The sequence below is a fragment of the Eurosta solidaginis genome, chromosome 1 (assembly GCF_040869045.1).
Source record: "Eurosta solidaginis isolate ZX-2024a chromosome 1, ASM4086904v1, whole genome shotgun sequence".
In the NCBI taxonomy this organism is placed as follows: Eukaryota; Metazoa; Arthropoda; class Insecta; order Diptera; family Tephritidae; genus Eurosta; species Eurosta solidaginis.
In genome coordinates, this window is record NC_090319.1 from 395,700,056 (window position 1) to 395,715,148 (window position 15,093).

The window sequence follows — 15,093 nt, forward strand, 5'->3', positions numbered from 1 at the left end:
AGATTTTAATTTTCATATTTTTAATAGAATTCCTAAAAATTATTATACAAGTTTGTATAACAAGTAAACATAATTGCTCTGTCAAGCTGAACTAAAAAAAAAATTAATAGAAAAATTTGTTTATTTGTTTGCCATTTGAAACACCAAAAATACGTTTTTAGTTTGTTCGCCTAGAAGACAATCGCGGCAGTTAAATATTAACTTTATATGTATAAATACATATATATTAATAATTAAATTATCAGATATCATTAAAAAAAGTAATTAATCGGTCGTGTGTGTGAATGATTCGTGATTGTTGTTAACAGTTAATTCGTTGCAAGTAATTAATTTTACATACATATATATTTTTACAAAATCAAGTTTATAACGGCTTTCGATGCATGATCGTTTAATAGAATTTACTAAATATTTAGCTAAAAGTCTAGAACAGGTGTCGACTGCTAATACACGTCCAAAAATATTGGGAGAAGTTTCAAAAGACGCGTATTGACTTCGACAACAATAATTCGAAGGTGGAAAAGGAAATTTGTATCTCTGTTCGGAGATATTTGCAGGTGAAGTTGACAATTTTCATGTGGGATTTTAAACGGATTTAATTTTGACCCACCCGATTGGTGGACCAGCCAGGTTAATTTTTATAAGCGCGGCCGAGTGCCGCCAAGCAGAGAGATGTTCTGCCCAAAAATACTATGGATGGTCATTTTTCGGTTTTTCGTGAATATCTTTTGAACGAGTTGAACATTTTATTTTCCGACTTCGTATATTAATACTTATGTCAAGATGCGTCGTTTGCAATATCTCTCGTGGTGTCGCACATTAGCAGTCGACCCCTGTTCTAGACTATTGCCAATACTTTATTACATTACTAAGCAACTTTGATTACGCAATATTTAAATTTTGAATTTTATGACGACTTATTCAAGTTTCTCTTCCCTCCTGTCTTCAAAAACAACAAAATATATGAGTTCGAGCCTTTTCATTTAAGGTAGCGATGTGTACTTAATATACATTTTATTGTTAATACATTAACTTGGCGATGAGACAATGATGATATCCGGGAGCATCCGGGAGTTTTGTTCCTCACAAAAAGTTGAACTTTCCAAAACAGGTGTAGAATACGTTTCCAAGCCATAAGCCAAAAAATTTTATTTGTTAAGAGCCGTCACTTGATACTTTGGCAACAAAATAGCACCAAATTCATACCGAATGTTTTCTCAAGGAGGTTTTGGCAAGTTTTGGTTGACTACTACGTATATATTTATGCGGTGTAGAGACTTGGCGTAATTGCGATTTTTGGAAAGACAATTAATCTATTATTTTAATGCAATTTTTTTTGGCGAGACATGCAAAAACGTCTTTTATACATTTTCGTTCCGAATTTGTGTTTATTTTAACGATTGTTTTCAATTTATTTATTTATCCGCTTTCCAAAATCTCAATTGTACAAGGTAGCTACACCAGATGAATAAAAGGGAGGCAATTAAAAAAACTCCCTCATAGAAAAAATTCGGCATGCATTTTTTCTTTTCTTCCACTCGTAGCAAACTGGTGGCTCTTATTTTAATCTATCCTCTTTGGTTTTCCAGCCTCATTATGTTTAGCGAACGATACCTGTGTTGGAGACAGTGTTGCCATTTTAGCTTTTTTCATGCTATATTTAGCTTTCTTACCCTCCGTTTATTTATTTTTGAAAATCTAGATAAGCAGTTTTATGAAGATTCAATTTTAAAAACATTGAATAAGTTTGGGGTATATTTAAAGAATTTGAGGGGCTAAGGAACAGATAATGTTGGCATTATTTTAGGGAGAAATTGACATCAACTTTGTATCATTTTCGTTCCGTGCGTTTGCCACTCGATTCTATGACTTTCATCTGGTTTGAAACTATTTCCGAGCGAAATTGAATTTTTGATTTCTGAAACATTTAACTGGGTTTCTAAGTCCACATGTAGACAAAAGAGCAATGCTGGTAGATATATGTTGCATAAAACGACGGATTCAACTCGTTGCAAATCGTATCCACACGAATGGGAGAACTCCTTGTTTTTCTGTACTTTCAACAGGCATACTATTTATTTGAAAGATATCGTTGTGAATAACGCTTATAGCTCATATAAAGTAAAACTTACGTAAGGAATTATTATAAGCCATTAGTTAGAATATAACAACTTTATTGTAAGGCTTATGGACCAACAAAAATAAGGCTTACTTACATAAGGCCTTATTAAAAGGAATTACGGAATTCCGTCGGGGTCATTTCGTGACTTTTTCTGGATTATTTCGGGATCATTTGGAGAGTTTACCGGCATCAGTTCTGCAGGGCTTCCGGGATCAATCTGGGATCCCGTCAGGGTCATTTCGGGATCATTTGGGGACTCTTTAAGGATCATATTTGGGGTCCATCCGGGATTATTTCGGGATAATTTGGGGATCCTTTCCCGATCATTTCTGAATGGTTTTCGGAGACCGTCCGGAATCCCGACGAGGTCATTTCGTGACTTTTTCTGGACTATTTCAAGATCATTTCAGCAGCCGCCCGGGATCCCGTCCAGGTTCTTTCGGAACATTTTTGGCACTATTTCGGGATCATTTGGGGATCCTGTATCATTTCTGGATGGCTTTCGGGATCCCGCGGCCACCGTGGTGTGATGGTAGCGTGCTCCGCCTATCACACCGTATGCCCTGGGTTCAACTCCCGGGCAAAGCAACATCAAAAGTTTAGAAATAAGGTTTTTCAATTAGAAGAAAATTTTTCTAAGCGGGGTCGCCCCTCGGCAGTGACTGGCAAGCGCTCCGAGTGTATTTCTGCCATGAAAAGCTCTCAGTGAAAACTCATCTGCCTTGCAGATGCCGTTCAGAGTCGGCATAAAACATGTAGGTCCCGTCCGGCCAATTTGTAGGGAAAATCAAGAGGAGCACGACGCAAATTGGAAGAGAAGCTCGGCCTTAGATCTCTTCGGAGGTTATCGCGCCTTACATTTATTTTTATTTTTTTTTTCGGGATCCCGCCAGGGTTATTTCGGCACTTTCGGGATCATTTGGGGTTCTTCCGGCATCAATTCTGGATGGTTCTCGGGAGCCCATATATTTTATTATCTCTTAGCCCACCCGAAATCAGGCTTATAAGCTTTTATAATAACGAGGTTGAATAAGGATTGTCGTACCATAGTATAACCTTCTTATACGTTTTATTGCACATATAAAATTGCTTGGACTTATAATAAGACAACATCTGACTTCAAATTCCTTTATATATTCATAGTAACCTATATCAGAACTATATTTAACCGGGGATCACTCATCGGCAGTGGTTGGGCAAGCTCAGAAACTGTTATGAAAATCGTCCCTCCAAAAACTCGTTTGCCAGATATTGTTTGGAGTCGGTGTAAAACACATACCAAAAACTTGAAAAGGACAGTGTGGAATGTAGAGTTTAAATTTTCATGGGTTCTTTAAAAGGAAAAAAAGTAGATTTTCATATTGAAAATAGTTTTATCGACGTTCTTATTTTGCAAATAAAAAAATTACCTCAAACATATTACGAAAACTTATAGACTATAGTGGAGTTTTATTTAGAATGTATCCCTTTTAAATTAAAACACAAATAGCATCTGTTAACTATTTTTATTTATTTTTTATGAAATTCGAGTAAAAGTTTATTTAAATGTTTTATTCTGTTATGTTTTTTATGAAAAAAAAATAATAAAACGCATAGAGAGTTGCGTAGAACTTTCAGCTTTTTTCTTAGCCTAAAAAAATTTTATTTAGCATTTTTTAAATTTTTATTTTTGTCAATCTAGCCTTTTTTCTGAAAAAGTTCTGGCAACACTGGTTGGCGATACCGTCTGCTAATGCAAGACGTTAGCATACAAAGATGTTGCATGTCTTTGGCTAATGCTTATGGTACTCTGAAGCTTACGTTGTCGTTTATCGTTTAATTTTACATTACTCGTCAGCTACACCAAAACACTTGTTAAATTTGTCTTCGTCCTTTGTTTATATACTTTGTTTTCGATTTCACAGCAGCTGTTCGTAAAAGAGAATGCTGAGATAACGTAAGAGTGGGTTTGTTATCGTTTAACTAATCGTCAGGGCGAATTCAGTACCAGTAGTGCAATCAAGGCGAATCCATACCAGGTGGTGGCAAAGCGCATTCAACCAATTCGCCGTGCAAAAGAATGTCAAGTCAAAAGAAAATTTTCTTTGTTTTCGATTAACTGACATATTGTTGTACAAGGCTTTGAATGGAAAATGATCAAGAAGAAGCAATCAGCCTCTACTGAATTCGCCTTGAGTGTAATTCTCTAACTTTTTTAACCACATTTGCCATCGCTTTATTTGCAAATCGATAACTATAACGATTTAGTTATTCAGTAACTATTTTGTATCGATATTTGTTTATCGACGATCATCTGTGTTGTTAAATAAACGGCAAGTAAAATGCCTGCGTTAAAAATAACGAAATTAATAATAATAATTTTTTTTTTAAAAAGAAAATCGGAACTTTAATTAAATACTTTCAAACACGAAAAGCTGCTTAATAATTCAAATGGCATTTGAGTACTTGGCGTACGTTTTATCACAAGATGAAGAATTACTAAGTCTATCGCCAGTGGACAGACACCTTCTTAGAGAAGTAGATAACCCATTCCACTTGAATTCAACGGAGTTTCAAAAGCTGTACCGACTAACGCCATACTTGTCTCATGATATTATTTTTCAACTTGATGGTCAATTAAGGGGTACCAGAAAAACTGCGATATCAACAGGGAAAAAAAGAAATTAATACCGCATTTATATACCTTTTGTTAAAACATGTAAAAACTCGCACAATAATGACTTTTAAAAGCAGTTAGTATACGGAATTTATTTATTTTTGGCATTCCTTTTGTGCTTTTCGCATTTTCGTTAAGCTGTGTCGCCACCTTTCTACTATTAAAACGAAATTAAAATATCATTTATTTCGAGTCGTTAAAGCTAAGTTAGTGAATAGTACAATCGATAAGGCAAGCAACAAAATCGTTAATTTAAATCTCGACAAATCGCATCGTTATAAGTTAGTGAATTCCACTACAGGTGTTGTTACCCCAACAGCTGATTGCTTCTTCTTGATTAGTTTCCATACAGCGCCTTGTACTTTAATATGTCAGCTAATCGAAATCAATGAACATTTTCTTTTGACTTGAAATTCTTCTGTACGGCGAATTGGTTGAGTTCGCTTTGCCATCACCTTGTAATCGTGCTACAAGCAGACGAACGACGATTGTTTTGAATATGATAGCCTCATTAGTAATGCGGCTGTTAATATGTATATCATTGTGACTGAAATTAATAGCTGAATTCGTAAGCCGTCTCTAGTCACTATTAGAGACTATTTGGGGTGAAAATCACTTTTGAGACAATTTGCCATTCTGTAAGCTGTCTCGCGTCTCCAGCCTCACAAAATCAATCACTAATTTGTGAGCTGGGCCGGGACAGATCACAAACGTGAAAACTTCAGAAAAAGTATGAAAATTATTTGCGAAAAACGCTTTAAATATATTTTTTTTATTCCTCAAATTAAAATAAGCATAGAAAAAATTAAAAACCAGAAAATACTTAAAAAAACATCGAACTCTACTATGTGGCGCCGCTGAGATTCGAACCTACACAATTTGGGATTTTCTATAAAAATTGTGAACGGCTTCTTAGGAAGCTCAGCCACAATACCATCTGACGTTATGTTGACAAAATGCAGTGCTATATTATTTGTTCAATGTATGAGTAAATTGTCATTTTGGTGAATTTCGTTGATATGGTGAATTGTTTTTGTGACTTTCGTTTACTGAATACCGAAATCATCTCAAGTTACAAAAATTGTCTCTAAAGGAAAATCTCAAATTTAGAGACTTGAGATGAGACTCAATTACAGAATTCAGCGGTAAGTCTGATATCTTATCTGTCAACTGCTTGACAGGTATAGCTACTTTTTAGCGTTTTGACAGGGTGTTCAATATGGCGGCGCCTATCTTCAGCGGGTGATAGAAAGAGATACAGAATGAGACAGCGATAGTCAATTACAAATCAGGTGATCCAATCACTTTGGAATTTTGACGTCTATGCAGAAGATATCATACTTACACTGAAATTAGTAATGTATTGGTGCCACAGCAACATCAACAGAGGAGCATAAGAAGAAGACCGGCGGGATAACACAAATCCGCCGGAGTTGCCGGCATTCCAAGTCCAGTTGAGTTCGCCTTTCGCCATATGCCAACATCTATTTAAGCTTTCTTAAAAAATCCTTGCGCAATTTCTGGATGGCTGCATCAAATATGCGAAGAGCTTTTCCGTTGCTTATGATATATTTTTCGACTTAAAATAAAGATTATTGTGGTTGTTGTTGTTGTTGTATTAACAGTGAGTATATTGTGGTAGAATGTAAATACATATTTTAGCACAAATTTGTACAAATAAGTGTTCTTTTTTAAAATAGCCAATTTCCTTTAACTATTTTGATCCATTACTTTAATTTAACTAGTGAAAAAACTCCTATGAAATGGCAGAGAAATCTCCCTCTCCCTCACATTCATAATACCTACTTTTCTCCCATAACCGGTTTCCGCTTTTTCGAACATTGTTCAGAATAGGAGGAAAGGGAGAAGTGAAAAAACTCACAAGGAATTTTTATTTAGAATACGAGGAATGGGAGAAGGGAAAAAACTCGCACAATTTTCGTTTAGAATTGGGCTGATTGAAACGTATTAACAGTGAAATTATGGGAACGAAGCAATAACATGTCAAGATTATGTTATTAACATACATCACTTTCATTGATATCCCTGTTAACGTACATTGTGCATTGTACATACATAAGTCATGTTATTAACATATTAACATTGTCCTTTTTATTTATAAATTGTACATAACTCTCCTCGCGCTGCTTTAAGAATTCTCCTGGATTCTACTTATTGGTAGTAGTTTTTTTTTCATATTTTCATATTTAATTTCAGATTGCTTGTTATATAGACATATTAACATATAGGAATTCTGTAGGTTTCTTAAATTTCTTATATATTGGGGTATTCCATCCCATTTCGACCAATTTTGAACCAGACCCCTTTAGAATTGGCTGCAAGTTTTTCTTCTTTTTCTAGCTTACGAAAGACGTTTTTGAGAAGTTTTTCAAATTTTTTCATCCAACTCAAAAAAAGTTATGAATTTTTAAAAAGCACCGTTTTTGTTTTCAAAATGCTATAACTTTTTCAAAAATTGACCGTTTGGGATCTTTTTTTTTTTAATTTGATTTTAAATGTACTTTTCGGAAAAAATTCAAAAAAATTTTTAAAGTTTTTTTTTTTGTAATTTTTCAGTTTTTCGAGATTTTCCGATTTTCGCCTTTTTTTTTCTCATAAAAAACTTCAATCAATTCTGCAACCATCCCCACTAATCCCGGAGTGGGCCGAGAATTTTTTTTTTATTTAATTGAAAAAAAAACTATAAAATTTTTTTTGTATTTTTTCCGAAAAGTACATTTAAAAACATATTTAAAAAAAAAAAATGATCCCAAACGGTCAATTTTTGAAAAAGTTATAGCATTTTGAAGAAAACACCGTTTTCCAACTGAAAATAAGATTTAAATATTTTGAAAAAAAACGGTTCTCGCCCACTCCGGGATTAGTGGAGATGATTGCAGAATTGATTGAAGTTTTTTATGAGAAAAAAAAGGGCGAAATTCGAAAAATCTCGAAAAACTGAAAAATTACAAAAAAAAAAACTAAACATTTTTTTGAATTTTTTTCGAAAAGTACATTTAAAAACAAATTTAAAAAAAAAAAGATCCCAAACGGTCAATTTTTGAAAAAGATATAGCATTTTGAAAACAAAAACGGTGTTTTTTTTTTAATTCATAACTTTTTTTGAGATGGATGAAAAACTTCTGAAAAACGTCTTTCGTAAGCTAGAAAAAGAAGAAAAACTTTCAGCCAATTCTAAAGGGGTCGGGTTCAAAATTGGTCGAAATGGGATGAAATACCCCATATATATCTATATACATATATGTATATATATTTTTTTTTGTATGCTTGCTCTAAGTAGGCAGTTATTGTTACCATTTTAAGAATAGTTCTTACAACTAAAATTAACATATGTTCTTACTGTTATATTTGTAGCTATTCTTATATTTTTCTGAAAATGGTTTATATATGAAAGTTTTTAATGAGTGTTAGAATCGCCTGCTAGTGCTATTACGCTTAAATTGTCCTCATTGGCTTTGCAATTATTATTAGATCCTTTTCTGAAATTATACCTATGTGATGATTTCAAAGGTCGTTTTATATTTGATAAATGAACATTGGCTAATGGGTTAATTCTATAGTAAGGCTCATCTTTATGTCGTACTCGCTTATAGTTTTTTATTGGGCCTAAGTCTCTTCTTTATAATTTTCTCTACATTTATTTCTTTTCTCAATAGTTCGTAGTTTTACTTCATTTATATTGTTATACAAAAGTTTTGGATCAATATTAAAAAGTGCAAATCTGGGTGAAGGTTTAATTGTAGAGTGATGACGATCATTATAGTTACCTATCGCCAGTAGAATCCTCATTTCAGTCGAGAGCTCCGGATCGTCGATTCCTGTTAGTTTTTCCAACAGGGTCGAGTGGAGTCTCTCGATATCTGCGTTTCCGGTATGACTATTCGGAGTAGTCAAATGCACTTCTATGTTTTCTTTATTAAAGTATTCAATTAACTGCTCAGCTCTGAATTCGTTATCCATTACCACTTTCTTTGGTTTCCCAAATTTAGCAAATTGTTTAATTATAATTTTCTTTTTTGATCTCCAATTTCGATCTATTATGTCATAAGGTGTAGCAAATTTAGTTAGTTTATCAATAAAAGTGACAAAAGATAATCTTTTAAAACGGAATATATCAATATGAAGAATTTGATTTTTTTCGGTAGGGGTTTCTGTAAAACGAAAAATTGGTTTAATTGGTTTTTTACTGTACATTATTTGCTAAAATGTTTTTTATTTTGTTTTCGTCGTCTAATGGATTTATTTCAATTATTTTTCTTTTATAAATATTTTTAATTTCAGTTACGGGACTAAAAGTTAATATAATTTGGATTTTGTATTTCTTTACTATTTCTTCCTTTATGACAATGTGATCTAATAATCAAAATTAGACTCATTATCATTTTCCTCATTAATTTTAGGGGAATTTTCCAAACGACTTAAAAAGTCTGGCACTTTATTTTCCCTGCCATTTATATAGTCTATTTCATAATTAAACTCTTATAATTTCAGCAACCATTATGGCGCGGTGAACATTCTTTTCCTTTACATTTGGTATTTATGTATTTAATTGGACAATGATCTGTTACAATTTTGAATTTTTTTCCATAAATATAAGGTCTTAAATAAGTCAGGCATAAATAGTTGATAGAAATCCTTTATCTGTTGTGCTAAATTTTGCACGTGGTTATTTAGAGTTCTTGATATGTAGCAAACAGGATGTCCTTGTTGTGACAACACAGCACCTATTGCATAATCACTAGCATCTGTTGTTATTGTGAATTCTTTGTCGTATTCCGGATATTTTAAAATAGGGTGGGAAGAAATTAAAACTTTCAAATTTTCAAAACTACTTATGTATTCTGGGTCATGAATATTTATTTTGCAATTCTTTTTAAGATACTTTATCATAGGGTAAGCAATCTTCGAATAGTTTTTTATAAACTTTCGGTAATAACCAGTAATACCGAGAAATCCTTTTAGCTGGTTTTCTGTTTTTGGAATATCTAATTTTCTAATTACGTCAATTTTTAAAGGGGTTGGTTTAATGCCTTCAGCTGTTAAAATATGACCAAGGAACGGAGTCTCTTTTTGCATGAAACAACATTTGTCCGATTGTATTTTTAAATTGTGCTCTTGAAGTTTGGAATAAATTTTCTCTAAGCTATTAGCATGTTCCTCCAAAGAAGTTGAAAAAATAAGAATATCGTCTAGATAAGCTACACAGATTTTATTGATATACTCTCTAAGAATTTCATTTATCAACCTTTGAAATGTTGCAGGTGCATTCTTAAGCCCAAAAGGCATCCGAACATATTCATATAACCCTGCAGGTGTAACGAAAGCTGTTTTTTCGATGTCATTTTCGGCCATCAGTATTTGGTGATAGCCCTTTGCCAAATCTAAGGTGCTAAAATACTGAGCTTTACCCAATTTGTCTAAAATGCCTTCGATATTTGGCAAAGGATATTTATCATCGACGGTAAGTTGGTTAAGCCTTCTATAATCTACAACTATCCTGTACTTTTGTATCCCTGAATTATCCTTCTTTTTAGGTACTACAATAATTGGCGAACTGTATTTGCTTTTACTTTGCATTGTTATTCCTTGTTTTTCCATTTCAAATATTTGTTTTCTAACCTCTTGTTGTTAGAATATCACCTTCTTTATAGATTAACTTCTCAAATTTTTTCAAAAGTTTGCTTATGATAGCTCTGTCTTGACTATTCAAATGGCCTAATTGTATATTTTCCTTGTCATTGACCTCAAAGATATCTACCTGCTCTATCAAAGTTTTTGTAAGAAATGGAAGGATTAAGTCATTGCTCAATTTCAATTGTAAATTGGAAAACTGTTTGAACATTTTTGCTAATCCAATCCATGCCCAAAATCATATTAAATGGTTTATCAAAATCCAACATTACCCATTTCATTCTACTATTTTGTGGAGCATTAAACTCCGCAGGACTTGGTGTAATTACCCTTTTATTTGGCTTACTGACCATTCCATTTATTGTTCTTAAAGTTATTTTTTCTTTTGATAAAGTGGGTAAGTTAATTTTTTCAAAACTGCATTTCTTTAAAATACTTAGAATTGATCCAGTGTCAACTAGAGCAATACATTTTGTATTAAACAATGTTAATTCAATATAAATTTTTGTTAAATCCGAGGCTAATTTAAAAAAAAATTGTTCTCGACGTCATTCGATCTTTCATTTACAGTTTGACTCATTGTGTCAACATCCATTGGTATATTTGAATTTCTTGTTTGCCCTGTTCTATTATTATTTTGGTTATTATTTTGCTTATTATTTGAACTACCCGCATTTCGCCAATGGTTATTCATTTGGTTTGGAAAACGACTATTGTTCTGATTATAACCAAAATCATTTCTTTGGTCAACAGCTGACCTTTGATTACTTAAATTACTGTCATACGTGAAATTTTGATTTCTAAATTTGCTTGAGTTAAGCCGATTTGAATTGCATTATTAAACGGATATTGACTCTGAAAACTTTTGCTGAATTTGTTGTTGAAAGTTACCTTGAAATTGATTGAACTTTCTACCATTATTTGAGTTATTGTAAGAAAAATTATTGGTATTTTTTTGTTATTTTTAATGAAAAGATAAGTATTTAAATTATTCTCATCCATACCTATAAAATCGTTTATCACTTTTCCACTTTATTTAGGGAAAAAATATTTCTTATGGTATATGCTAAAGTACCAGTGACTAATTGTTTTATTCTTTGGATCAACATTCCAGAAAAGATTTCCCTCAAAACTAAACCATTTTCACTTAAAGTACAATATTCTGTTATATCATCAATAATATACTTAACTTTAACACATAAATCTCTAACACTACTCACTCGTCCGTGATCATCATTTGGTCTTTTGTAGATTTGAAGTGTTCTTTTAATTATACCTTTCATGAAAATGAAATGGTATATTAATTTCGTCACGAAACCGAAAATTGTAAGTCCTTAAAGGAAAATAGATAGACCCACCATTAAGTATACCGAAATAATCAGGTTGAAGAGCTGAGTTGATTTAGCCATGTCCGTCTGTCTGTTTGTATGCAAACTAGTCCCTCAATTTATGAGATATCTTGATAAAATTTGGTGAGCGGGTGTATTTGGGTGTCCGATTAGACATTTGTCGGAACCGATCGGATCGGACCACTATAGCATATATCCTCCATACAACCGATTTTTCAGAAAAAGAGGATTTTTGTAATATCTTACCCAATTTAACAGATTGAAGCTTCAAACTTCACCATATACTTTCGTATATTGCACGTATTGTTGCCTGAAAAAATTGATGAGATCGGTCATATATTTAAGAGCTAGAGGCTTCAAATTTCAACGAATGCTTACGTATATAGCATATATTGTTGTCTGAAAAAATCATAAAGATCCGTGGTATATATAGTATATATCTCATACAACCGATTGTTCAGATAAGAAACTTTTCGTAATTTCTACCCCATTTTAACAGCTATAAGCTTCAAATTTCACCGATTGCTTACGTATATAGCATACATTGTTGTCTGAAAAAATCATAGAGATCGGTTGTATATATAGTATATATGTATCTCCTACAACCGATTGTTCAGATAAGAAACTTTTCGCAATTTCTACCCCATTTTAACAGCTATAAGCTTCAAATTTCACCGATTGCTTACGTATATAGCATATATTGTTGTCTGAAAAAATCATAGAGATCGGTTGTATATATAGTATATATCTCATACAACCGATTGTTCAGATAAGAAACTTTTCGCAATTTCTACCCCATTTTAACAGCTATAAGCTTCAAATTTCACCGATTGCTTACGTATATAGTATGTATTATTGTGTCAAAAAATCATAGAGATCGGTGATATATATAATATATATATGATGGTATATATATTATATATATATATAGTATATATATTTTTTTTTGCGATTTCGGCCTCATTTTAACAGCTATAAGCTTCAAATTTCACCAAATGCTTACGTGTATAGCATATATTGATGTCTGAAAAAATCATTGAGATCGGTGGTATACATAGTATATATCTCATACAACCGATTGTTCAGATAAGAAACTTTGCGCAATTTCTGCCCCGTTTTAACAGCTAGAAGCTTCAAATTTCACAAAATGCTTACGTATATAGCATATATTGTTGTCTGAAAAAATCATAGAGATCGGTGGTATATATATTATATACTTCATATAAACTGTCATTTTTGCCCCTTTTTTACGGCTAGAAGCTTCAAAATTCATCAAATTTCATCAAATAGTTACGTTTACGTCATATATTTTTGAAAGACGTGATTCGTAGTCATAGTTTTTACATGCAGACCACAAAAAACGTGAAGCTTTGCATCCTCACACAGATTACCTACCTATTTTTTATTTTATATTTATCTTAAAAATCGTTTAGATATGTTCAAATTTCACCAAATGCTTACGTGTATAGCATATATTGTTGTCTGAAAAAATCATTGAGATCGGTGGTACATATAGTATATACCTCATACAACCGATTGTTCAGATAAGAAACTGTGTGCAATTTCTGCCCCTTTTTAACAGCTAGACGCTTCAAATTTCACCATATGCTTACGTATATAGCATATATTGTTGTCTGAAAAAATCATAGAGATCGGTGGTATATATATTATATACCCCATATAAACTCTAATTTTTGCCCCCTTTTTACGGCTAGAAGCTTCAAAATTCATCAGATTTCATCAAATAGTTACGTTTACGTCATATATTGTTGAAATACGTGATTCGTAGTCATAGTTTTTACACGCAGACCACAAAAAACCTGAAACTTTGCATCCTCACACAAAGTACCTACCTGTTTTTTATTTTATATTTATCTTAAAAATCGTTAAGGTATGTAGATCTGTTCACTATATATGTCTTATCTTATACATCCGATTATTCGGAGATTACGAGCGGGATAAGATTATTGTTCAGCCCCATTCATGAAAGGTATGAAGTCTTCGGCACAGCCGAAGACAGTCCCGTTTTTACTTGTTTTTCTTTGCATAATGTCCAACTTGCTGGTTGAATGTAATTTTTTGCGGATCCTTGAATCTTAAGGTCGAATATGATTTTGTATGCTAATTCTTCTTCCGAAGCATAGTCCAAAAGAATCCTGTCCACTCCATTGTTAAAAGATGGCAACATTTTTGGGTCGCCAGTGAACGGCTGCAAATATTTCACGTCTTTTTCTATTCTTCTTCTCAAGCTTGTTGTATTTAGGTCATTTGTTTAATTTAAAAGTCGTGTCAAAACGACTAAGCATTGCTCGATAGCCGAGCTGGAGCTACCGGCTTGTAAATTTTGGTCATCCATTTTTTGAAGTGTTGGTTTTTTGTTTTTCTTTTATAAATAATAAACTGTGAAGATTCACTAAATTTTTTGAAGAATTCAAATGTTGATGATTTTGTTTGTAATAATACTAGGTTCTTTTCTTAAACGTTTTATGTTGTGTCTGCAGCACTAAAATATTTGTATTTTTTAATGCCTTTGTTAGCAAAGCTTTGTTTAAAACACGACGACTGCGCCAATTAAATCATAAAAAGGTTAACTGCGAGATTTTAAACAGCCAAAGCAAATGTCAAATTCTTCTTCTTATGAATCGCTTGGAACAAAATTGGGGAGTTGGCTACTTTTCAATATCAGATGGCGCTAGTGTCGCTCATTCTACCAGTCTCCATAAAAATACATGGAATCTACTCATAATGCATAAGCATGTGTTAAGCTCATCTATATGAAAAACTGCTTATGTGTCAGAGCGGAAATTTTGAAAGCTGATTGGTTGTCGCTATTTTTTTAGAAGCAAAATGAAGAATAGACTTGCACTGACAAAAATTTATTTCGTCTCACTTGAACTTAAAAATTGAATATGGAATATACATATTAGTGAAAAGTTTGAATTTAAGATTATCACTCAATTATCTAATAGAATATAATAAATAATAGCCGTGTTTTATTAAACGGTTTTATTTAGCTTGACTCTATGTAGCGAATAGAATTTTGTAATCGAAATTTAATTAACTTCCCGATAAGCTACACACTTGAAACTTGGACTATGGTTCAGAACCCGATGACAATGCAATAATAAGAAACAAAATTTGCGATAGGTGGTGCATGGATCGAAATATTTCAAAAAATCGTATTTGTGCTCCGATTAGGCTCATATTTGGAACACATATTACATGCATGAATAGAAATTGCTTGGTATAAAAACTCCCGCTGGGTGGAGCATGGATCGAAATATTTCAAAAAATCAAATTTGTGTTCCGATTAG

At 32.6% G+C, this 15,093-nt stretch overlaps 1 protein-coding gene across 1 annotated transcript in view; it reads left to right on the plus strand.

Annotated features, from left to right (window-relative positions):
* The first annotated feature begins 244 nt into the window (after positions 1–244).
* The window catches only part of Nep4 (Neprilysin 4), a 44,435-nt gene continuing 29,586 nt past the window's right edge, over positions 245–15,093 (plus strand). The window contains exon 1 of the mRNA XM_067763717.1: positions 245–260. Coding sequence (XP_067619818.1) covers position 260 — 1 coding nt within the window. The 5' untranslated portion in view covers positions 245–259. The remainder of the gene's footprint in view (positions 261–15,093) is intronic.